Source organism: Capra hircus, chromosome 19 (assembly GCF_001704415.2).
Source record: "Capra hircus breed San Clemente chromosome 19, ASM170441v1, whole genome shotgun sequence".
Taxonomy (NCBI): Eukaryota; Metazoa; Chordata; class Mammalia; order Artiodactyla; family Bovidae; genus Capra; species Capra hircus.
In genome coordinates, this window is record NC_030826.1 from 19,476,437 (window position 1) to 19,499,896 (window position 23,460).

The following is a 23,460-nucleotide window of genomic DNA, read 5'->3' on the forward strand; positions in this document are numbered from 1 at the left end:
AACCTTGATTGAGTTTCTGAAGCTCGACATCCCCTCTTGGCGCCACCTATTTCTCCGCACCTGAAGTCTCTAAAAGGGATAGTAGATGGTTCCTATCAATGGATGATTTGGACTCCGCCTTCTTCCTCTAGGTCCCGCCCCCTTCTCTGAAACCACACCCCCTATCACTTGGCCCGCCCCTTGAGGAGGTCGTCGTTGATATGACAGCGATTCTCCACAATCCTGACCTATAGGAGATCGGAAGGGTGGGACCGAAATCAATTTCCTCTTTCATTTGTCAAATCAAATGTCTATCTGGTTCCAGTCTCATCCCACTTCCTCTTCAAGCCAATGATTGGTTGCTCTGTCCTTGCTCCCCAGCTCACGATTGGTTCTTTCGTTCCAACCCTCTCCTCCAGCTTTTGCAGGCGGGATTAGCACGCAGCTTCCTGCTCCTGCCAAAAAAATAAAAGAAGAAAAAGAAAAGAGAGAGGCGAAAGAAAATGTCACGGAGATCTTTGGTGTTTAATTCGCTTTTGGCCTTGTCGGTCAGGCCCAACTCTGCCTTTTGATTGGTTTTTCTATCTGCCCATCCTGGGTCGGGGGCGGGATTTCCCCAGGAGACCCACATCTTGTCGCCACTGGCCGAACAGTGCGCCTGTCTGAAGCTGCCGGCCCAGGATTGGAGGCGGACGCGGACAGGTGGGCGTGGATTGGCTAGGGCAGCCGGTCAGTGTGAGGCGGGGGCGGGGCCTCGGCGGCTGGTTGCGCGTGTCCGCCGCTGGCTCCGCTCTATCCGGCTTTGCTAGGGGAGGTGAGTCCGGCCGCGGCGGCACCGGCGGCTGAGGAGGCGGCGGCTGAGGAGAAAGCGGCCACAGCGGCTAAGGAGAAAGCGGCCGCGGGGACGGAAGCCGGGTGGGGGGGAGGGGGGGAGACGGAGCAGCCTTGAGCCCTGCGGGGGCCGTCGCGCGGGGGGACCCACCCGCTCTCCCCCCCAACCCTCCTCAGCAGAAGCGGCCGGCGGCGGGGGCAGGAGTCAGTCCGCTTCCGACTGCACCCCGCCCGCCTCCTGGGGGTCCCATTCTTTGGCCCCGGGACCCTAACCTCCTCCCGGGGCGGTTCCCTCTGTCTCGGCGTCCGAGTGCTGCCCACCTCTCTTTCATTCCTCCCCGCACCTCCTTACCTTCACTTTGCCCCGGTTCTCTTTCTCCTCTCTGTCCTGCCCTGTCGCCTCCTCTGTTCACTCTGTCCCTCTTGCCTCCTTCCCTGGCTCTTTTCTGTTCGGGAAAGTTTAGTCCCCCCCCCCCCCACCTCCAATCAGGTCAACCTGACGAGGAGTAGGGGGAGATGTAGGAAGGCCTGAGAGTTCGAGGGGGGGGAAGCTGGTTTCCCTGAACATTTCCCCCCATCTTTTCACTTTGGGGTGGTGGAATTTTTTTCAGTTGCATTTTTGAGGAGGTGGTAGGTGTTTAGAAAAGGATGTTGGAATGGAAGGGGTAGATGAGTCAAGCCTCTTACAAGATTCCAAGGGTGGTGTGTTACCTGATCCTTTTCGCGTGTGGAGTTCAGGAGGTCGGGAGGTTTGGCCTTCATTCCCACATTCAAAGTTGGAACCTCCCCCGAATTAAGGATGGAGTTTTAGTATCCACTTGTGGCAGGAAACCTGGGGGGAAGGGGTCCCTTTTTCCTTTTTCTTTTTCTTTTATTTTTTTTTGGGGGGGCAACCCACACACTTCCACACACGCTCACCCCCAACTTAAACACCAAGATCCTCTAACTTGTCTGGATTGACTGATGAAGACATAAAGCCAGTTCCGCTCCATGTTTTTTGGAGGTGGAGTGAGTGGTTTTTTCCTTCATTTTTAAATGGCCAAATGACAGCTTGACCCAGTTTGCTTTCCAATCAAAGGGCATTTTTTTTTTTGAATGTCTCTTTGTGGCGCAAGAGCCAACGCAAAAATGATGGCGGCTTACAATGGCGGTACATCTGCGGCAGCAGCAGGGCACCACCACCACCATCACCACCACCTTCCACACCTCCCTCCTCCTCACCTTCACCACCACCACCACCCTCAGCACCATCTTCATCCCGGGTCGGCTGCTGCGGTCCACCCCGTGCAGCAGCATACTTCCTCGGCAGCTGCGGCAGCCGCCGCCGCGGCCGCTGCTGCAGCCATGTTAAACCCTGGGCAACAGCAGCCTTACTTCCCATCACCGGCACCGGGTCAGGCTCCAGGACCAGCTGCAGCAGCCCCAGCTCAGGTACAGGCTGCCGCAGCTGCCACAGTTAAGGCGCACCATCATCAGCACTCGCATCATCCACAACAGCAGCTGGATATTGAGCCGGATAGACCTATTGGATATGGAGCCTTTGGTGTCGTCTGGTGAGTATCCAAGGAAGAGTGACGACTTCTGGTTTCTTCTCAAGGTTGCTGGGCAAGGCCTTTTCTCATGGTTTTTCTCCATGTCGACCCACGTGGAACAAGCTGCTCAACTCCACTATAGGAAGTCACCCTTCATTACCTGGTAAAAGAGGCCTGATGGCATTGGCTGTCTAGGCTTAAGCTTTGAAGTCCTGGCCAGTTTTGGTGGAGCACCCTCTGTTGAGGAACTCACAGAAGTTTGTTGTCTACCAGACTTACAGCGTAGAACCTAAGGAAGCCACTGAAGGGAGAATCAGTAAATAGGTGAATGCATGGAACGCTTATTCCTCCACAGACCTTGGCCATCCCTTATGTTTGATTGAGTTTGAATCAGTTGCCCAACTGGAGCATATGTCACAACTGACCCAAACTGGATTCCTTACCATAGTCTGGTCATTGGGGTATACTTTCAACAACTATTTTGCTCTTTCTCTGTTTTCATTCCGTAATTTGTGATTGCGATCCTCAAAGGAAGAAAGGGTTCATACTTGAACCAGTTAAGTCGTTTCATGAGTGGTTTATTTTAAACCTATAAAGCTACAGTTGGGAAGTATGTAGCTTTAGCCTTTTGATAAGAATGCATTAAATATAGCATCACACATGAGTACCACAATTGAGGTCAGTAGACTGTAACTATGCAGTGGCCCACATTCAGTGTAATGGTTTAGTGTCATTTAGTGGCTTGTGAGTTGCCCTTATCCCTTGGTTGGTTGCTGTAGTAGGGAGTGTACTTTTAAAACATGAAACTGCTCTATTTTTGCTAGTGCTAGTATATATTTTTTTAAAGTCTGAGGGCTTCTTAAATGCAACATTTTGTCATTTTGTCTGTTCTTTTTAGGAAGATTAGTAGTTTATAGTAAAATGTGTTTATCATTGTAGGGTCCTGTTTCTATCAAAACTAGAGTGAACTGAGTTTTTAATCCCCAAGGAGTTTAAGTATTCTGGTGTGAATAGATGAATTGATGTTTTCAGTGCTTCAAAAATAGATTCCTTCAACTATACCCTGATTTAAAAAAAGATTCTTGTTAATGTCTAGAAAAGTCCCCATCACCTAGGGAAAATGAACTCTTTGGAACTAGCCTGGTAAGCATCTCCTTTCATCATTGCTTTTCAGGCTGTAATTGATATGAATTTCATTTTTGCATTACATCTGGCCATCTTTATTTACATTTCAGATTTTATAAACTAGGCTACTAAGTGATCCAATCCATCTTTTTTTAACCTGGTAAAGTCCAGTGTCTTCCCAGTGAGCTCTCCAAGGAGGTTGCTGCTGCAGTCCTCTGTTCTCCAAGGTGTGTGGGATTCCTGGTGGGAAAGAGGGTAGCCGGCAATGGTGCCTCTTCAGTCTCTGCTCAGGGACCTGCCTGTTCTTGCCTTCCTGTCTTCCCTTCCACATCCTATCCTCAGGGACTACACGGTGAACTGCTGTTCCTTGTCTAACCCTGGAGGATTTCAAAGCTGAGGGGAAGAAAAAGATTGCAATTTTGTCATTGATTTACTGAGAATTTGTTTGGATTTTCTTAGACCTGGATGCTCTGTCATTTTAGTGCTTTGCATACAGTGCTAGGAACTGGAGATGTGCTGACAGGGAAATGGGTTGCAGGATTCTTGACTATGTTCTAAGGGTGTTATTTTCTCTTCATTTCTATCAACTGGTGATGGGGTTTGTAGAAGTTTTAACTTTAAGTTGGTGCTAAGGGAATTTCTTTTTTCTTTTTTTTTTCCAAGGGAAGGGAGATAAGGAACTGGAGTGCTGAAACATATCCCACCTAGTAGTGGTATTCTAAATTACCAGTACATGAAAATCCAAATGTTTGATTTGAATCCATTCTAGAGTCTTTCCTTGATTGGCCCCTTCCACCACCCATGGAGTTCATTCCATGTACTTGAAGCCCCTCCATTTGTGACTCTTCCACTGTGCACCACTGGTTTTGTACTTGCCCTGTCTGATCACATCTGTAAGCCCAATGAGGGTAGTGACTGGGCCTGCTAGAGTACTTTTTCTCTCCCCAGCACAGTGCTGTGGCATCTTTGCTGCTTGGTTACTTGATCTGGTCAGGTCCTTCTTTGTTCTTTAACCAAGTTTTTCTATTTAGCTGCATTGAATGTTTTAATCAGCTGTTACAGGTGAAATACAATTCGGTATGAAAAAAAAGGAAAAGAGTTCCAGGTGTGTGTTTTAGTATGCAAATACTCTTCTATTTTTGTATTTACATATTTATAACTTGCTGTCTGAATTGCTTATTATATTTGAAATTTAATTGCTGTATGACCCAAGTAAGATTGTTAAAACTAGAAATTTGAATGACAGACCACAGTGAATTGCACTAGTATTTTCAAACCCAAGCTAAAGATGTTAGTGAGCTTTTTTTACTTTTTAACTAACTGTGTGAAGATTTTTCTTTTTAATTTAGAAGGCACTTAATGACTCTGAAACAACTATTTTCTAAAGTGGTTAAAATAGAACATAAAAATATTTTCCTAATGACACATTTAATTCAAAGGACCATATAACTACTTGGGCATTATAAGATTCACTTAGGCTCAAATATGTCTAATGCATTTTGCAAGTATTTTCCTTCTGTCATGGCATATGAGGGGAAACTGTATGCGCTCTTGTTTCTTTTTCTGGACGTGTACCCAGTGGTACTAAACTGATAGCTAAGTGTTGCTTATAATTTTGAGGGATATTGTTGTTCCTCCATGTAGACAAGGAGAGATATTTGTAGAGGTGATGCAGCATTTTACCATTCTGATTTCTCACTGAACAGTTTAGTCTACCAGGCTTGATTTATCTTTCTGCCGAATATAACTATTGGAATAACTTATCAGTATTGGACAGTTGTGTAAAAGTAGTGAATTACCTATTAGCTTGCTGGTAAAAGTGGTGCTTTGACAGTTCAATTAAGGTTTCATTAACAACTGTCTGCTGTGCTTTATCTCAAAGTAAGGATTCCAGTTTACCTAGTAATATGATCATGGGGTAGCCTGAGATACATTCATTGCCAGCGATAGAATATTGTTTATGGGTTATCAAAGCATCGTATATCATTTTACCTTCTTTATCAGATAACAAGGCTTCCAAATGCCCTTATGGATATTTTCACAATGCAAAACCAAAGCACAAAACAACTCACAGACAGAGCCTCACTTTTTCTGTGAGAATAATGTCAATACCTTTTTGTCTGTAGTTAACATTTGTCGGATGGAAAGTAAGTTAGGTTGTTCTTAAAGATGTAACAACTTTGGGACAAAGAGTGTTACAACATAAAGCCTTCAGGGGCTCATGAAGTGTATACTTTTGAGAATTGGAGGAAACTGACCACATGAGAAAGGTTTGAGAACTGCAGAACCCAAGCAGCTTTGACTGGCAGCCAAAAATATCAGACTGAATTAATGGTACACATTGCCACCTTGATGATAATCTGAGAAAGGCTTCTACTATATGAAATCAGCATTTTTTTACTTGTCTGGGATTGCATTCAGTTCGTTGCCTTTGTTCTCCAAGTTAAGTTGGAGAACTTTGAATTGTATTACTCTAATACTTTCAGCAGGTTACTTTTATATGAAGTTTGAAACTCAAGCATCACTGTAGTGATACTTAGTTACTTACTAGTTGTGTGATCGTGACATATTGTTTAACCTCTCTCTGTTTCTCATCTATAAAGTAAGGATAATAATAGCTTTCATTTCATTCCATTGGTTTGAGGATTAAATGAAGGTAATCCTTGTAAACCATTGAGTATGCTGTGTAGCACACAGTAAGCACTCAATAAATGTTAGCCGTTTTTTATTGTGGTGATTATTGGTAGGGAAATCAAACTTTGTGTAAATGTGCATAGATGTGGCTTCACATATGGTCAGGTTAATCAGGTAAAATCAACATGCAGACTGTGAAATTCTCCAAGCAAGAATACTGGAGTGGGTAGCCATTCCTTTTTTCCAGGGGAGTCTTCCAGACCCAGGGATCGAACCCAGGTCTCCTGCACTGCAGGCAGGTTCTTTACCGTTTGAGCCACCAGAGAAACCCACTGTTTTTTAGAGGCATGACTTTAAATACCATAGTGTCCCCTTAGTTCTGCTGTATGCCAAGGGGTTGAATTTAGAGTTAGGGTTAAGTATTCTGTTCTCTCAATTAAAAGCAACCATTTTTTTAAAGCATAATATATATGTTTACATGGACTTGGTGGATGTTCTAGCCAGATCATCTGTACTCGTTTAGGCAGTATTATAGATTTCTATACCTGGAAGGAAATTAATTTTTTTTTTCTCAGAATGTAACAAATGAAGGACATCCTTGTTGTCAAAGTTCACCTTTAGTGGAAATTCATTTTACTTGAGTATGGATGAACAGGTGTGAATTGTTAAAGACGATCCCAGTGAGGTGGGGGAAATATGTGTGGTTTAATGAAAAATTATTCAGTGTAAATCCTTATGTGTGGCAGAGATTGTCTGGCTTCCTCATCTTGTGAAAATTAGAGGCAGCATGTATTTTCTGATGTTTTCTCCAGTCCTCTTACTCCCCAAGTAGCAAACTAAAATTTGGAAAATTGGGGGATGCTTTGGGGATAATTTTAGGAAAATGCTGGCGTTAGTTGCATCAGAAAGAGTAGTAGACTAAAGTGTATTTTGTTATTAGCTGCCTTTTCCAGGTTAGGAATCTGTAGCTTTGAGAAGTTGCTCTATCAGCCAAGATTAACAGCCACAGCTGGATTCTTTGGGGGCGGGGGGGACCCTGCTTTGTGAAAAGGGCTTTGAAGAACCAGAGCCTGCACCATAAAAAGGAAACGGTTGCTCTTCTAGACATAACAAAGCATCCGTGTGAAACTAGAAATGTGGAAATCTATATTGTTAGTTTTAACTACAAACGAGCTTACTTTTAGAAACTGCAGGTTCATGGTGATAAAGTCGAGGAGGCAGAGAGAGAATAAAAGGAACACAGTCTTAATGACAGTGAACTGGTTTCTTGGTCACGGAAAGTCCATAACCTGTAACATTGGAAGTCGTGTTATAGTTGGGCTCCTGGACAAGATTATGCAGATTTTATTCAAAAACCGAAAATGAAACAAAACCTAAACACAACAAAAGAAATTTGACTTATTCTTAGGCGAAATTTTTATGTTCTATTGACTATCAGCTTGGAAGAAAAATTTATTTTTTCCTAAAAAAAAAAATACATTTCAGAAGGAATTGCCTTTTCAAACAAGCTAAAACAACAGTCTCCCTCAGAACTACTTGCAACTTCTTATAGCTCTCAGTTGTTACCACTGGTGTATGTCCTGAAAAAGAAATAGTGGTATATATAGTTCTCTTTTATATGCTATGCTAGGAGAATATTTGCAAAATACATTAACTGAATATTTGAGTTCTGGAATTTAACCCTCAAAGCATAGGCAACTGTAGTGTTGTTGTTCCTTATACAAAAGGCTGTCTTCTAATGGAATACTAGAGTATTTTATTATCTTCACAACTTGGAGCATTAGGGTTTCACTGACTTTTATATTTAGAATTGAGTGTCTATTCTTGGTGGTTTTTATTAGATTTGTTGCTGTCCTAGCATTTCAAGCATCAACTGTTTATATAATATGCTGATTTGATTTCTTTGATGCAAATTGTCAAGGCCAAAGAAACTTTTCCATTTGTCATCCAACCAAACAGAAAAAAGTCATTGAGTAGAAGTTCTTTACATTATATTTGGGTTTTACTTGCGATTCCCTATGCTTCCTGAATACTCAGGTGCATTATTTGTTGATTGGGTCATCTAATGCAGATCAACATTGATTTTCTAACTAAAATAGCTTGTCAGTTTGATCCTTTTGTTGCTTGGGGTTAACACACAGGGTGCCTGAGGCAAGAGTTGTAATACTGTCAATAAGCCACGTGACAGACTGTCAGACCTAGCTGATAGTTCTGAGGTACCTAGCTCAGAACTTTTTAAGAAAAAAATCTGGCACTCTGGCCTTATGAAAAGATGAACTCTCTCAGGAAACTGTAGTGAGTTCAGATTTAATAGTTAATTGTAGTGGTGTGAGTAGAGAGACTCTGTACAGGGATGTCTGCCTTTGATCATGATTGGTGATCTCTACCTAAACCCAGTTTCACATCTGTGTTTTGAATAAGTTTGACTAACTGAATCATACAGAAGGTTTTGACATGGCTGGAGGTCACTGGTCTTGTCAACCTGCTACAGAGCAGCACTGTTGTAGGCTTTAATGAGGATATTTAGTTGTATAAATAATTTCACAAACTTCTTTCAAGTGTCTGCTGTGCTTGGGATATAAAGATGTTTAAGTCATGATATTGCCCTGAAGGTGTTTACAGTTAAAGAAACAGTATGAACTGATACATCCTTGCTCTCAAGAGAGTCTTGATGGAGAATTGAAACCAAATTTGAAACCGTCAAATAAAAATGTAAGGATAGATTATTTTCACTTGTTCTTATAATACTCATTGACTGTGTGTTGACTGTTTGCCAGGCACTGTGCTGGATGATAAAGATTTAAAGGCGATTATGATCTAGTGGGGGAGAGAGATTTGTAAATGGTTAGTTACAATTCACTGCCGTAGGTGCAGCAATAGAGATACTCCCTAGGAATACATAGGAGGGATTTCTGTGGAAGGTGTGGATGCTTCCTCGAAGAGATAAATACCTCAACAGAGTTTTAAGAATAAAAGTTTAAAAAAGAAGAGAGAGTCAACTAATGGGGAAGGGAATTATTGGTGGATGGGCCCTTATAAGGGAGACTTTCAGGGCTGGGGCTGCTGAATATCCATTGCAGGGCAGGTGACAGGAGATGAGGGTGGAGATGCAAGCTTGAGCTAAATCCTGAAGAGGTTGGAGTGTCCTGCTGAAGAGATAAGATACCATTGGTACAGGGGAGAGGGGAAAAAGAAACCTTTTTTTTTTTAAATTTAAAGACCCTTTATAACATACAGTACCTAAACAGATATGCAGCATATCTGTGGTATTAAAATTTCATTGAGGGGAGAGCAGTTGGAGGGGAAAATGTCTGAAAACAGTCCTGGGGGCAGGAAATAATGAAAAAGGTTGAAACGTTAGGAATGGCAACCACTGGAAGTTTTTGAGTGAAAGAGTGACCGTTCAGATTGAATTTTTTTTTTTTTTCGAGGCTATGTAAGTGGACGTAGAGATAGCTGAGATCTGGGCCAAGGGAATGTTCTCAGTTGTAGGTGGAAGAAATTATTGGAGATGGAACTCTAAGGGTAATCAGATAGGAAATATTAGTGATTGACAACCTGCACATGGGAGAAGATTGTTAGGAAGATGGTAGTAATCTTTGATGCAGATAAAGTCAAAGAAAATGAGGATGGAGAAAGGCCATTAAATTTCGCAAGTAGATCACAGGAGAGAATGTGTATGATTTTTTTCCCCCCTCTGACATATATACATGTTTGATTCTAAAGAATGTCTCCAATATTAGCACTTTTATTATTAATAAAATTCTCCCAAATCCCAAGTTGTTATTTCTAGTTTATTAAACCAGAGAATTTGATGTTTATCATATTCAAGGTACCATTTCCTTGGCAAGATTATTTCTTTAATGACAGGGTAGTAAAGTGCTAACTAAGGAGACAAGGCTCTGGTCCCTGCCTTGCTACCAACAGCTCTATGACCTTGGTTAAGTTATTTGACTTTTCTGAGTCTTGGTTTCCTCGTTTATAAAATCCTGCGTTGCCTCAATACACAGTTGATCCTTGAACAACAAGGGTTTGAACTGTATAGGTCTACTTAATATGAAGATTTTAAAAAATAAATATATGGGAAGCTTGAGATTTGTGACAGTTTGAAAAACTCACAGATGAAGCCTGTAGTTTAGAAATATCAAAAGAATTAAGTAAAAGGTATGTCATGAAGGTGTAAGATAGGTATAGATACTAGTCTTTCCTTATACAGGCTAAGGTGAATGATATTAACATAGAATTAATAGTGTATTAGTTTTCTTATTGTTTTAACTTTGCTTTCAAATAATTACTGTACAGTATGCCCCACCCCCTTTCACTCATAGTTGGAGAAACAATATCAGCCTAGCATCACAGGTAAGTGTCTTTTTAAAACGTGTGTTTCCAGCACTCATTTTGGTTAAACTAGTCTGCTATAAAGCTACCATATTACTGCTTCTTTGTTATCAATGCGTGAATAGTTATACCTGTAAATAAATGTTTCTTTTTCACATTATCTTTTCATTTTGGATGTCTAGTGATAAATATAATACCGACAGTGTTTTGTATCATATAAGACAATATTGATGAAGGTACTGACAGATGATTAATCTTGTAAATGGCACTACAAATATATTTTCTCTTCTTTATGATTTTCTTAACATTTTCTTTAGTTTGCTTTGTTGTAAGAATTCAGTATATTGTATGTATAACATACAAAAAGTGTTAATCGATTTTTTAGATTATCAGTAAGGCTTCCTTTCAGTCATCCATAGGCTACTAGAAGTTAAGTCTAGGGGGAATCAGAAGTTAATACATACATTTTTTACTGCACTGGGCAGGGATCAGCACCCTTAACCTTCACATTGTTCAAGGGCCAACTATATAATGCAAGCCACATAACACAGTGTTAAATTTTCTACGTTAAAAATGTAAAAAGAAACAAATGAAATTAATTTTAGTAATCTATTTTATTTAACTCAATATATCCAAAATATTATCATTTCAACATGTTACTACTATAAAAATCATTAGATATTTTACATTTTTTTTCCATATAAAATATACTAGACCCAGTGTGTATGTTAGCACTTAGAACACTTCTCAGTTTGGACTGACCAAATTTCAAGTGTTCAGTAGCCCAGTGACTATTGACTGGCTTATTGACCAGCCCAGTTCTAGAGTGTCTTTAGCCTTTATTGAATTGTGTGCTCATCTCTGAACCCATCACTGTCAGTATGGATAAGGTTACTTTAAAGCAGTCAGGTCCACTCCTGGACTGGAGATGGAGTCAGTTATAAGTGGGATGGATGAATTCCAGCAACAAATGCTGGGAAAATAGTCATTAAATGAGCAAGAACACATTCGTCTAACTTATGTCAGACTCAGAAGAACTTGACCCGGTCTGTCTATAGAGCAAAGTGGAGTAATGTTCTTTGTAGAGAAGTTGTCCTGCCTGCCCTGAATTATTTGGAGTAATTTCCTTTTCTGAAGCCCTGTTTGCTTAAAGTAGCAGAAGGTAGAATTGGTACCTGATCCTTGTCATGTTTGCTTTCTTTGCCAGTTAGATCAGATATCCTCCATTGATTTCTTTTCTTTCCTCTCTCAGTGTTGTGGTTTTGTTATCTAAAGTTCTCAGTCTTGTTTTCAGTTTAAGTAATATAGAGCTCAATATTGTCAGGCAGCAAACTTCTTACAGGTGAATGGACAACACAGATACTTTTTTGTTTATCCATTTCTTGACCTAAAATTCTTGCTCTGAGCTACAGAGAAAAGGTGAAGGGAGACCTTTAACAAATAGATAAAATTAGTCATTTGACCCAGATTGCAGCTATTTTTTTTTTCTGCCTGTATAGATAAAAACCATCCTCCAATTTACATAAGCAGGTGATTTTTCTTACATGCTAATTTTCTTAATCTACCATGGCAGAGAGCTACAGATTTGCAAATTGTGTAAGTAAATTGAAATAAAGGTGACTTTATTTCACTTTATTATCTTACCAGTACAGAAGTACCCAAAGGGTACAATTATCAGGTGATTGTCAGATTGCACATCTAAGCTAATAGGCAACCCAGTGCAAAGTTTTTTTTCTCACTTCTCTTCCTTCTCTTTTTAATTTTTAAAATAAGAAACTATTGATTTCTGTATTTACTTTGACAGAGCTAGACATTTAGTAACACAGATGTGAGGAAATTTGAGCTTTTATTAAAGGTAACCCAGAAACCATAAAAATTGACAGGTGATGGTACTGGCCAGAAAAAGCATACTTGGTTTGGATTTGAATTGCCTAAGAATTAGGTGAGAACCTTCAACTGCATTTAATTGGTAGCTTCCTTTGTGTTCCTTGTCCCAGGTTCTGCATGTTAATAGTATTTGAGGTTATTGTGAAGAGAACTGGGTGTGTACTAAGGCCAGTGTTCAAAATAAATATTGATGCATTCTTTTAAAAACCAAACCATGTTAATTACGACATGGTTTAAAATGGCATTTCAGTAAGATTGAAATTTTAGAAAGGTCCAACATTTGGTTTTAAGGGCTCTTTTCACAGATGATTCATGAGGACAAATTAATGTCAATCAATAGTGTCTTCTTTTATTAAGATATTCCAATTTTAACTTAGTAATTAAAGCTACATATTTAATCCCTCAGATGTTATCGTATTGTTTACCTTGTGATATATGTGGAGATTAAATTATACTTCCTGTACCTTTGAAGTAATGACTTAAAAATGAATCATAATTTTCAGCTAGCAAGTTAAAAGGTTGGCCAATCTTTTTATCCCAGTACTTAAATATTATTTCTTTGCAGGTTAAAGAAAAGTAGTTTAGATGAACTTTGAGAGCGAAAGGCAGTTAAAGAATGACCTGAGCAGAGCATTTAAGTACAAAAGGACAGGATGGTTAAATAGTTAAGAGGCTGTACTCTGATGACTGCCTGGATATAAATCTTAACTCTGCCCCTTATTAGTTGTGGGCAAATTATTTAACCTCTGGTTGTCGTGTGTAAAATGGAGATAGTAAATAATGGTATATCTGTTGCATAGGGTTGTGTGAGGATCCAGTGAATGAATGTATATGTAAAGTCTTAGAACTGTGCTTGGCACTTAGGTATACATTAGTTGTCATTATTATTACCAGTTTCAGTACGCGTGAAAAAATGCAGTACCTCCTTAAGTTTACTAACCTAGGGCAGGTAACCAACAGCTTTTGAATGATTATGATAGGTATCAAGTTAATGACTATACCAGAGATTTTTTTTCTGATTAACACCCAACTGTTTTCAAAAAATTCTTTCCAATTCTAGAATGCCTTCCAAAGGTAAAATTTCCTTTAGCACATAAGAGGAGGGTTTTTCCTTGCTTATCAACTCCCTCCTTTCACTCTACTATCAAAGTAATAATATGTTTGTTGTAGGAAACTTGGAGAATACAGAAAAGCTGTATTTAACCTGTAGCTCAGAGATAGCCACTAATAGTATTTTGGTATAATTTTTTTCAATTTTTAAAATCTGGAATGTGTGCATTTATAATAATGTTAAAGTTTTAAAGTTTGAGATCATGATTGTTACATTGTGTGCTTACAATTTGGTATCCTGTTTGTTTCACCAACATTACAAAGGTAGATTTTGGCCATATTTTTCCTCTTTGAGGGCTAGTTTTTCTTTCTCACAAGCCTAGAGCTCTGTCTGAACGGAATTGCAGAGTTGGGAGATACTTTAGAATGCATCTAGTGTAACTGCCTCATTTTATGTGGGAAAATTGAGACGCAGAGAAGCTAAGAGGTTTGTTCAAGGTCATACAACTGGTAGGAGGCTGAGCCAGAACCTTTGCTCCTTTGCTGTTTTACCAGTAATACCTGTCCCAGTTAATGCCCATTGAAAGTGGAGGAGGTGTTCTTCTAAAAGCAAACAAACAAACAAAAAAAGAAAAACAAAAATCCTATAAATGAAACTAAGAACAATGCTTCTGAAAGGAAAAACGACAATATTGAGAATACTCTGTTGGGCAGTTTTTGTGTGCCAGTGACTAAGGTTTCTGGTAAAAGATTAATGTTATGAGCTACAGGGCTTTTGAAAATAGCTCACTCTTCATGTATGTAATCATGTTCTGTATCTGCTTTGAGGCTATCATGCCTCTCCCCCTTTTATTTTTTGAAAAATTTTAAGCCTCAGAAAACTTGAAAGAATTGTACAGTGATACTCCCATAAACCTTTCTTCTAGATTAACATTTTGTGACTTTTTGCTTTATATACTTCAAGGCTGTTCTTACAGAACTTTCTGAGATTGGGTTTCGATTAAATTTAGACTTACAGTGTTAAGAAATTTATGGTCTCTGCATCAACTCACTGTTCCATGTAATAAGTTTTGTAAGATCTCCAACTAGAGAAGGAACTGGAAGTTTTCAAGCTTGTGACTTTTTGGAATGCTATTTATTCTCTTAATACTTAAAACAAAATTCAGTGTGAATCAAATGTGCAACTGAAACATACCAGTCAAAACTAGGCTTCAGGCAGAATAGAAATATTCCATTCAGGAGAGTTTTTTCTTTTTTTGTGGTATTTATCTCAAATTGAGAATTAAAGGGACATTTTCGAATTAAGAACCTAAGATCTGGTTTCACAGTTTTATGACAGAGGACATGATTGAGGATATTAGATTGTTGAAGCTAAATTTTAAGTTACTGTATTTTTTCTTTAATCGTCACATGAGCTGATGATGTTGTGATTTGTGTCACCCAATTCACTGCTCTGTATTTTTCAGTACCAAATAATTCCTTTGTTAAACTCATTTTCAGTAAATGAGCCATTGTTTCCCAAAGGGTAATGATTATTTCTATATATAGCACAAATCCCTAAGAGATAGATTTTAAAGTTTAAAATATTAACAATTAGAAATGGTTGAAATCATCACTGTGTATATGAAAAGGGCGGCTGCTGTGTTTGCTCCTTGGGCTACAATATGAGATATTTTGTTAACCAGAAACCCCAGCTGGACAGCAAGTCTTTGAAAGTATTTTGGCTTATGTGCAAAAGTGAGTTGTTTTATTGCATCCGCCCAATTTTTACATTGTATAGCTTCATAACATAAACACCTAGAAGGAGGTACTGGAGTCTAAATCTAGATGACCCGAGACAGGTAAGGAAGATACGTGCAACTGACACTGGTTTACTTGATGGCACTTGGTAGTAGTGTCTGCGGATAAACCACTGACTTCCTAAAGTACCTCAGCGGGAAGGACGTTAAAATAGGGACACTGGTGTTTTAACTGGTGTAAGATACTGAAGATGTTATCAACACGCATCAGGTTGTCTCTGTAGGTGGGCAGACTTTTTTTTTTTAAATTTTGATTTTCTTTTAAGTGAAACTCAATCTGTTTCTGTCTCTCTTTCCCTCTCAGTATTAATCAAAGCAAATGCTTATAATCACTTAGGACACATTCTGTACCCACTAATCCACTAAAAATGATGAGAGCTTCAAAGGCTGGGGCCATGTCTCATTTGTGTCTCCAGAACCTATTGTGGTCATTGGTGGATACTTATTACGTGTTTGTTGAACGTTGCTAATGCTAAGTTTGTACGTGATGGTGACTGTCAAAGAAGAGTAGTATCGCTGGCCCTTGCCATTATGTGGATCCCTATTTCCTCATGAAATGAATTTTTATGAGAAAACAGTGATGTTTAGACTGTCTGATAGTAGTGATTTTTGTATTATGTTTGGATTTTTTTTCGTTAAGAGTAAAGAGCCCTAATCTAAAAATAATATACAATAACCAACTATTTACAAAAATAGCCCTTTATTTTTATAATCTACATTAAAGTAAGAATGCTGTTAAATTGTTTAGGAAAAATAACATTCTCAGTGCAGTACTGTCATCTTATGTTGAGAAATAGAAACTGTATCTCAAGTGTCACTTAATACATCAAAACATTCCAAAGCAGTCTGATGCTAGCACCACCCCCCCCCCAAAATACTAAGCTCCTTATTCTGTTCTATAAATTTATGAATAAATTGCAGATTAGTGTGTACTAGAGATCTTCTTAAAGTTAGTGAGAAAGAATGGCTTATTTCTGCGTTGTGCTGGTTTATGCTTAACAGCAGGGTCTCTGAAAAATCAAAAAACTCTAGTTTGTAGGGCTTGCCAGTTCCTGTGGTCCTATAATGGCCGGTTTCAGGCACCAGGCTGAAGCCTCTGAATGCTGAATTGGAAAAGCAGTAGCACACCATTATGAACCGTTTTCACCATACAGATGAAGTCGATGTTAACCATGAGAGCATAAGTCATTCTGAAATAATTAGGAATTGTTATTTCTGAGTATTTATTACCTTTATTTTGATTATAATTTGTTTCCTTATTAGTTTATATAATTTAACTTTTTATAATTTTTCACAGTCAGCTTTGCAGAATTCCAGAAAATGTGACTGTCTCTCAGGAGCCAGTCTGAGCCAGCTCCAATGAACCACTGATTTATTTCATGTGTGTGTTGGGGTGTTTAGCTGGTGGTGGGGAGTGAGGAGGTTGCATCTCTACTCATCAATAAAGTCCAAGTGGATTAAAAATTTAAATGGAAAAAAAGCCAAAAAGTGAGAAGAAAGTAATATATAATTATTTATCATCTTGGAAAAGATGCATTGCCTTGATTTCAAAGCAAGAAAAAGAACATCAGGTTTGTCTGTGTAGAAATTTAAGATGTATGTTGGTAAAATACATTATTAAAAAAGTCTCAAAGAAAAGACAAAAAGACCCCCAGAAAAACGTCCCAGATTGAAAGCAACCTAAATGTCTATGAATGGTGAAGTGGTTAACTTTGAAAGATGCTCATAATTTATTACATGAAAATCAGTGTCAAAGATCATCCCCTTTAAAAAAAAATTCACTCCTATGTTCAAGGAAAGTCTGAAAAGATTTCTACCAACAATGGTCATTATAGTGAGGTGGCAGTAAAGTGGGTTTTCATTTTGGATTTTATAGTAATAGGGCTTTAATGGTGGCTCAGACAGTAAAGAATCTGCCTGCAGTAGAGAAGACCTGGGCTCAATTCCTGGGTCAGGAAGATCCCCTGGAGAAGGGAATGGCAACCCACTCCAGTATTACTGCCTGGGAAATCCCATGGACAGAGTGGCCTGGCAGGCTGCAGCCCATGGGATCACAAAGAGTCAAACATATACTTAAAAGAAACACTAAGAATTTCTTTATTGTAAACATGAAGTACAATGATAGCATCCCTCTTTTTAGAGGAGGAAGCTATAGCTCAGAAAGGTCTAACTGACTTGTCTCAGTGTTCATAGCTAACAAAATGATAGAAAAGGCCTCACCCAGGCCTGTGCTCTTTAAACAAACAAATGTAGTGTTGATATATATAAAAGATACATGATAGAAGTTAAAAGAATAATTAAAAAGTATACATGAACCCACAACCTAGCTTAAGAAATAGAACATAAAATCAACCCTGTTGAGGCTGCCCTTAAAACATATCCACCCCATTGCTCTGCCTTACTTCCCCTGCCAAGGGGAAACCACTATTCTGGGTTTTGTGTTTATTATTACTTGCTTTTTTAAAAATGGCTTTCTTGAGATATAATTCACATTATGCAATTTGCCTACTTAAACTATACAATTTAATGTTTTTCTAAAGCATATTTACAGTAAATTAGACCATTTTTATCACCACTAAAAGAAACCTCATACCTATTAGCAAATTGTTTCCATTACCCCTTCCCCTGGCAACTGTTAACCTCTCTCTCTCTAGATTTGCCTATTTTGGACATTTGAAGTTAAGTTCTTTATGTATTCTAGATACCAGTCCTTTATCAAATAGATGATTTGTAAATATATTCTCCTATTCTTTAACTTTCTTGATGGTGTCCTTTGAAGCATGTTTGGTTTTTTTTTTTATTTTTATGAAGTCCAGTTTATCTATTTGTCTTTTGCTCTTTGGGTGTCATATTTAAGAAGGTTTTGCATAATCCAGGATCATGAAGATTTATACTTCTGTTTTCTTCTAAGAGTTTTATAGTTCTAGCTCTTATATAGTTAGGTCTGTGATCCATTTTGAGTTAATTTCTGTATGGTGTGAGGTAGGGAGTACAGCTTCATTGTTTTGCATGTGGGTATCTACTTGTCTCATTGCCATTTGTTGAAAAGACTAATTATTTCCTAATTGAATGACCTTGGCCCTCTTGTTGAAAATTAGTTGACCATAAGACGCTCCCAACTTTGGTTGTTTTAAGATTGTCTTGACTTACTCTAGGTCTCTACACTTTCATATGAATTTTAGGATCAGCTTGCCACTTGCTACAAAAGAGAGAGATGGCATTTTGTTGGGGATTACATTGAACTGTAAATCAGTTTGGGGAATTTTGTCATTTTAGCAATATTAAGTCTTCTAATCCAGAATACGGGATGTTTTTCTGTTTGTTTAGATCTTCTTTAATTTCTTCAACAATTTTGCTTTCAGAATTTGTTTTTATACTTTGTTCAATTTATTCTTCAGGGTTTTTTTTATTATTGTTTTGAGTGATATTGTAATTGCTTTCTTAATTCCATTTAATCTTGCCCTGCAACCTGGTTGAACAGGTTTTTGTTAGTGCTAATGGTTTATAAATGTATTTCTCATGATTTCCTATATACAGTGTCATGTCATCTGCAAAGTTTTACTTTTTCTTTCCAGCTTTGCTGCTTTATTTCCTTGCCTAATTTCTAGGGCAAGAGTAGACTTCCCTGTTTGTTCCTGATCTTAAGGAGGACTCATTCAGTCTTTCTCTGCTGAGTGTGTTAGCTGTGGGTTTTTCTAGACGCTCCATATCAGATTGAGAAAGTTCTCTTTTATCCCTCATTTAATTGTTTTTTTATCATGAATGGATGTTAAACATTAATTAAAAAAAAATTTTTAGAATGTAGTTGATTTACAATGTCATGTTAGTTTCTCCTGTACTGCAGAGTATATCAATTATATATATATCCACTCTTTTTTAGATTCTTTTCCCATATAGGTCATTGTTGTGCTTAGTCGCTCAGTCATGTCCAACTCTTTGCAACCCCATGGACTGTAGCCCGCCAGGCTCCTCTGTCCATGGGGATTCTCCAGGCAAATCCACTGGAGTGGATTGCCATGCCCTCCTCCAGGGGAATCTTCCCAACCCAGGGATTGAACCCAGGTCTCCCACATTGCAGGTAGATTCTTTATCTTCTGAGCCACCAGGGAAACCCATGAATACTAGAGTGGGTAGCCTATCCCTTCTCCAGGCATTCTTCCCTACACAGGAATTGAACTGGGATCTCCTGCATTGCAGGCAGATTCTTTACCAGCTGAGCTACCAGGAAAGCCCCATGTAGGTCATTACAGAATATTAAGAAGTGTTCCCTGTGCCATGCAGTAGGTCCTTATTAGTTATCTATTTTATGTATAATGAACATTAATTGATTTTTAAATATTGATTCAATCTCACTTTCCTGATAAGTCCCAGTTAATCACTGTGTATAATCTGCTTTAGCTTTTTGTTTGTTTTACATAGACTTCAGTTTTTAGGTTTTAGTTTAAAACCTAAACCTTGACTTTGACTGCAAAGTTAAACAGAAAGTACAGAGAGTTCCTGTAAACTCACTGATCCTGCTCATGCACAGCCTCCTCCACTAAGAACATCCTGAACCAGAGTGATAACATTTGTTACAGTCGACACATCATTATCCCCCAAAGTGTGTATTTTTTTACATTAGGTACTACTTACTCTCGGTAAGGTACTACTCTTGGTAGTACATTAAATGGATTCCGACAAATGTATTCAGCATTGTAGCATTATACAGAATAGTTTCACTGCCCTAGAAATCCTCTGTGCTGCATGCATTCAGTATCCCTCCTTCCGAACCCCCAACAACTGCCAATCTTTTACTGCCTCCATGGTTTTCCTTTTTTGTGTTATGTAGTTAGAATCATGTAATATGAAGCCTTTTCAGACTGACTGCTTTCACTTCCTCATATGCATGTAAGGTTCTTCGATGTCTATGGCTTGATAGCTCATTTCTTTGAGTGCTAAATAATATTCTGTTTAGTCCCTCCCAAGGAACTAAAATCTCGCATACTGCAATAAATAAAGCACTTTGAATTCCATAAAAAAGGTACGAATAGAGAATGCGATATAAGCAAATTTGGTTCCTTTTCCTAATTAAAAAATATGACAAAGAATTGAGATGAATTTGTTTTATTCTTTGTCAGTATTTTAATGAATCTTTGAGGGAACTGATGATAAAAGTTTATGCAGAATCTTTATACTTTAGAGCATGTTGTCCCATTTATTCAGGCTCCTCAAGCCAGAGGAAACTTTGAACAGGGTTTAATATAAACATGGTTCTTTGCAGTATGCTTTTAAAGTTCTTCTCTAGCTAACTTTATTGTGTCCATGATAGATTCAAAGATATTTACATAAGTTTAACCACTTTATTTACATTACCAAATACAAATGATTCTTTTCTATTAAAATAAATGTTTTTCTCTTAATTTAAACTATAATTATTTTGAACCTGAGTTTTCTGAACCTGAGTTCTGAGAAATTTCATTTTAGGGAATAACCCCTGACTTTTAATACTGAGCACCTGCTGTTATATAAAAGCTGCATCCTCAGATAACAACTAATTCTTAATAAACATGGTCTGTAAGAGATGGTGGTAGAAATAGTTTTACATAGATTTCCCCAGTGGTTCCATCTGTTGAGAGTTGGATGTTTGAAGTACTAGTTTTTCCAGTTTTAGCATTTAACTGTTCTGTAATTCTATGGTATATTTATAGTTAGAAGAAAATTGAAAAGAGACATTTTAAAAATAATGGTTTTGAATGATCCCAGAGATAATATTTCTGATGCCTTAGTTTTGATGAAAGTGGCACCAGCTAATTTGTATGAAATTTCTGTATCACTTGAGTTCCTAACCTATATGCGTGCGTGGTTAGTCATGTTTGACTCTTTGCAATTCCCTGGACAGCAGCCTGCCAGGCTCCTCTGTCCATGGGTTTTTTCCAGGCAAGAGTACTGGAGTTGGGTTGCCATTTCCTCCTCCAGAGGATCTTCCCAACCCAGGGATCGAACCCAGGTCTTCTGCATTGGCAGGCGGATTCTTTACCACTGAGCCACCTGGGAGACTGTCCTAACTTAAATGAGAGTAGTTAAAGTTCAGGTGGCTTATGGGGGGTCTCTATACTTCATGTAACTATCTATTGAAGATCCGTTCTTCCTCAAAACTAGAAAAGCTTCTTTCCTTAGAAGCTTTATTTTTTAGTTGTAGATGTAGAAGGGGCAGAAGGATCACTTACCCAGCACACTCGGTTAAAGCTCCAGTAGTTGATGATGCATTCTTTCAGTTTGGCTATACAGGGCATATTTTGGATTTCTCAACTTGTTTTAAAATTAATCTTTTAGAAAATAATCCCATGTAATTTAGTGGGGAAGATTTGAGGGGTAATGCCTATTGAAACTGCATAAATAAGAATAGGGTATTGAACTCCCAGAAAGAGAGAAAGAGATGGGGTGAGTTATTGGCATTTTTTTCTTAGAATCCCTGCAGTAATGATTCTGTAGTCTTCATTTAGTGGCTTAATTCTAAGTTTTATTGCCCTCTTGCCCTTTTGGTCAAAAGTTCTGTGTCTAATACTGCTAACTTTATCTCATCTCCTTCCATTTGGTTCTCTTTCACAGAATGTAAGTATCATTGTTAAGCTTCCTATAACACTTAGATCTTGGGGGTGGAGGGGTGAGGGTGACTGGGGATTCTTTAAGTGAATAGATTTTTTAAAAATCCTTACTTATTAGAAAGTGAAAAACTTGGAATTGTATAATGTTTTAGGTGGACATTTTAAATTTTACCAAAATGAACTATGGTATCTCTGGATGATGATGAAAAGTTTAATATTGGAGCCACATGTGTTGAATAATTAGCATAATAAACCATGGAATAAACACTTAGCAAAAATAGTTAAATTATGACACATTGATGACTGTTCTGTTAAGACAGTAATCAATCCACCCCTTATCTTTTTTTTCTGTTACGTTGCCAGTTTTGTAACACAACTGGCACACTTTACACCCAAATAAACTTCATGGGTGAGTAATATTCATATCTGATGCTAGCATACTTAAATTTACAGTCTCCAAGAGAAAGTGATTTAAAATTGAAGATTTATATGTGTATCCAGTTTTTTCCTGTCTAATCATTTTCTTATTTTGTTTCTCAGGGTTTGGGTTTTAAAAGCAAATCGGTTTATTGCATCCTTCTTAGTGAACTTCTTATTTTAAAACATTTCCTAAAATGCTTTCCTGAAAGAAGAGAGAACTTTACAGCCTGAAAGTCCTTTTATATTTTATCTGTGTGTGTCTGTATAAAGAAAACTACTAATTCTTTTCTTCAGAGATGTTTGTAGAGTCCAACTCGTGGAAGATTTATCCCTTCACCCTCATAAAAGTTCAGTTAGTAATAGGGAACATCTTATTCCCTACTGTTTCTTCTGGAGCTTTTACGATAGAGAGGAAGTTAGTGAAAAGGAATCATGACAAAATGAAAAGCCTTGAGAAGTGCATTTGAAAACTAATATTTAATTAAGCTGAATCAAATGAGAAAAGAGTGTTCATTTACCCCTTGAAAGACTGCACCATGAGAAAGGTCAAGGCAGAATAATGTTTTCGCTCTTTGTATCTCAGTCTTCTCTTTGATATAGTAGGCATTATGATGGTACCTATCTCAGGTTCCTGCAAGAGTTTGAATGAGATAGTACATGTGAAAGGCTGAGTATAGTACTTTGCCCATAGGAAACACTCAATAAATACTAGTTGTTTTTATTGTTGTCTATTAGCACTTAGCATCTTTGTTTTATGGAGGAAAACAGAGTGGTTATAGTACCCAGTCCAATTTCTGAGGCCAAGGAGGCTTCCCTAACACAATCCTTACTTTGAAGAAGCTTGTACTTGAATCTTTGTAAACAAATTATGGTTAAGGTATACATACAAACAGGTCCAGGATGCTGACAGTGGGAAGATGTAGGTGGGTTACCCAGGGCCTCACTTTGTACGATTCTAAGGGGATGGTTCTTAGAGCATTGTATTGTGAATGGTAGCTTGTGTCATTATGCAGAGCATTTTTTGTAGTACGCCTAATTAGGGAAGTGACAACTAAGTTAAATTTTAATGGTGAAAAGTCAAAGGATGAAGGGGGAAGGAAAGCACGACAGAATTTCATGTACTAAGTCATAGGGACATAAGAGACCATAGTACTTTTGGGGACTCAGAATTAGTTTAAGTGAAAGATGAGATAGATGAGAGAGTGATTACTAAGAAATGAGATTAAGAAGGACCTTGTTTGTATTTTAATATCTTCAGATTTTATTTGAATCTAGGAAGCT

The 23,460-nt window shown here is 38.2% G+C and overlaps 1 protein-coding gene across 1 annotated transcript in view; it reads left to right on the forward strand.

Moving 5' to 3' along the window:
* Positions 754-23,460, forward strand: part of NLK (nemo like kinase) — a 127,376-nt gene continuing 104,669 nt past the window's right edge. Inside the window, exon 1 of the mRNA XM_018064292.1 lies at positions 754-2,363. Within this exon, the coding sequence (XP_017919781.1) occupies positions 1,906-2,363 (458 nt within the window). The 5' untranslated portion in view covers positions 754-1,905. The remainder of the gene's footprint in view (positions 2,364-23,460) is intronic.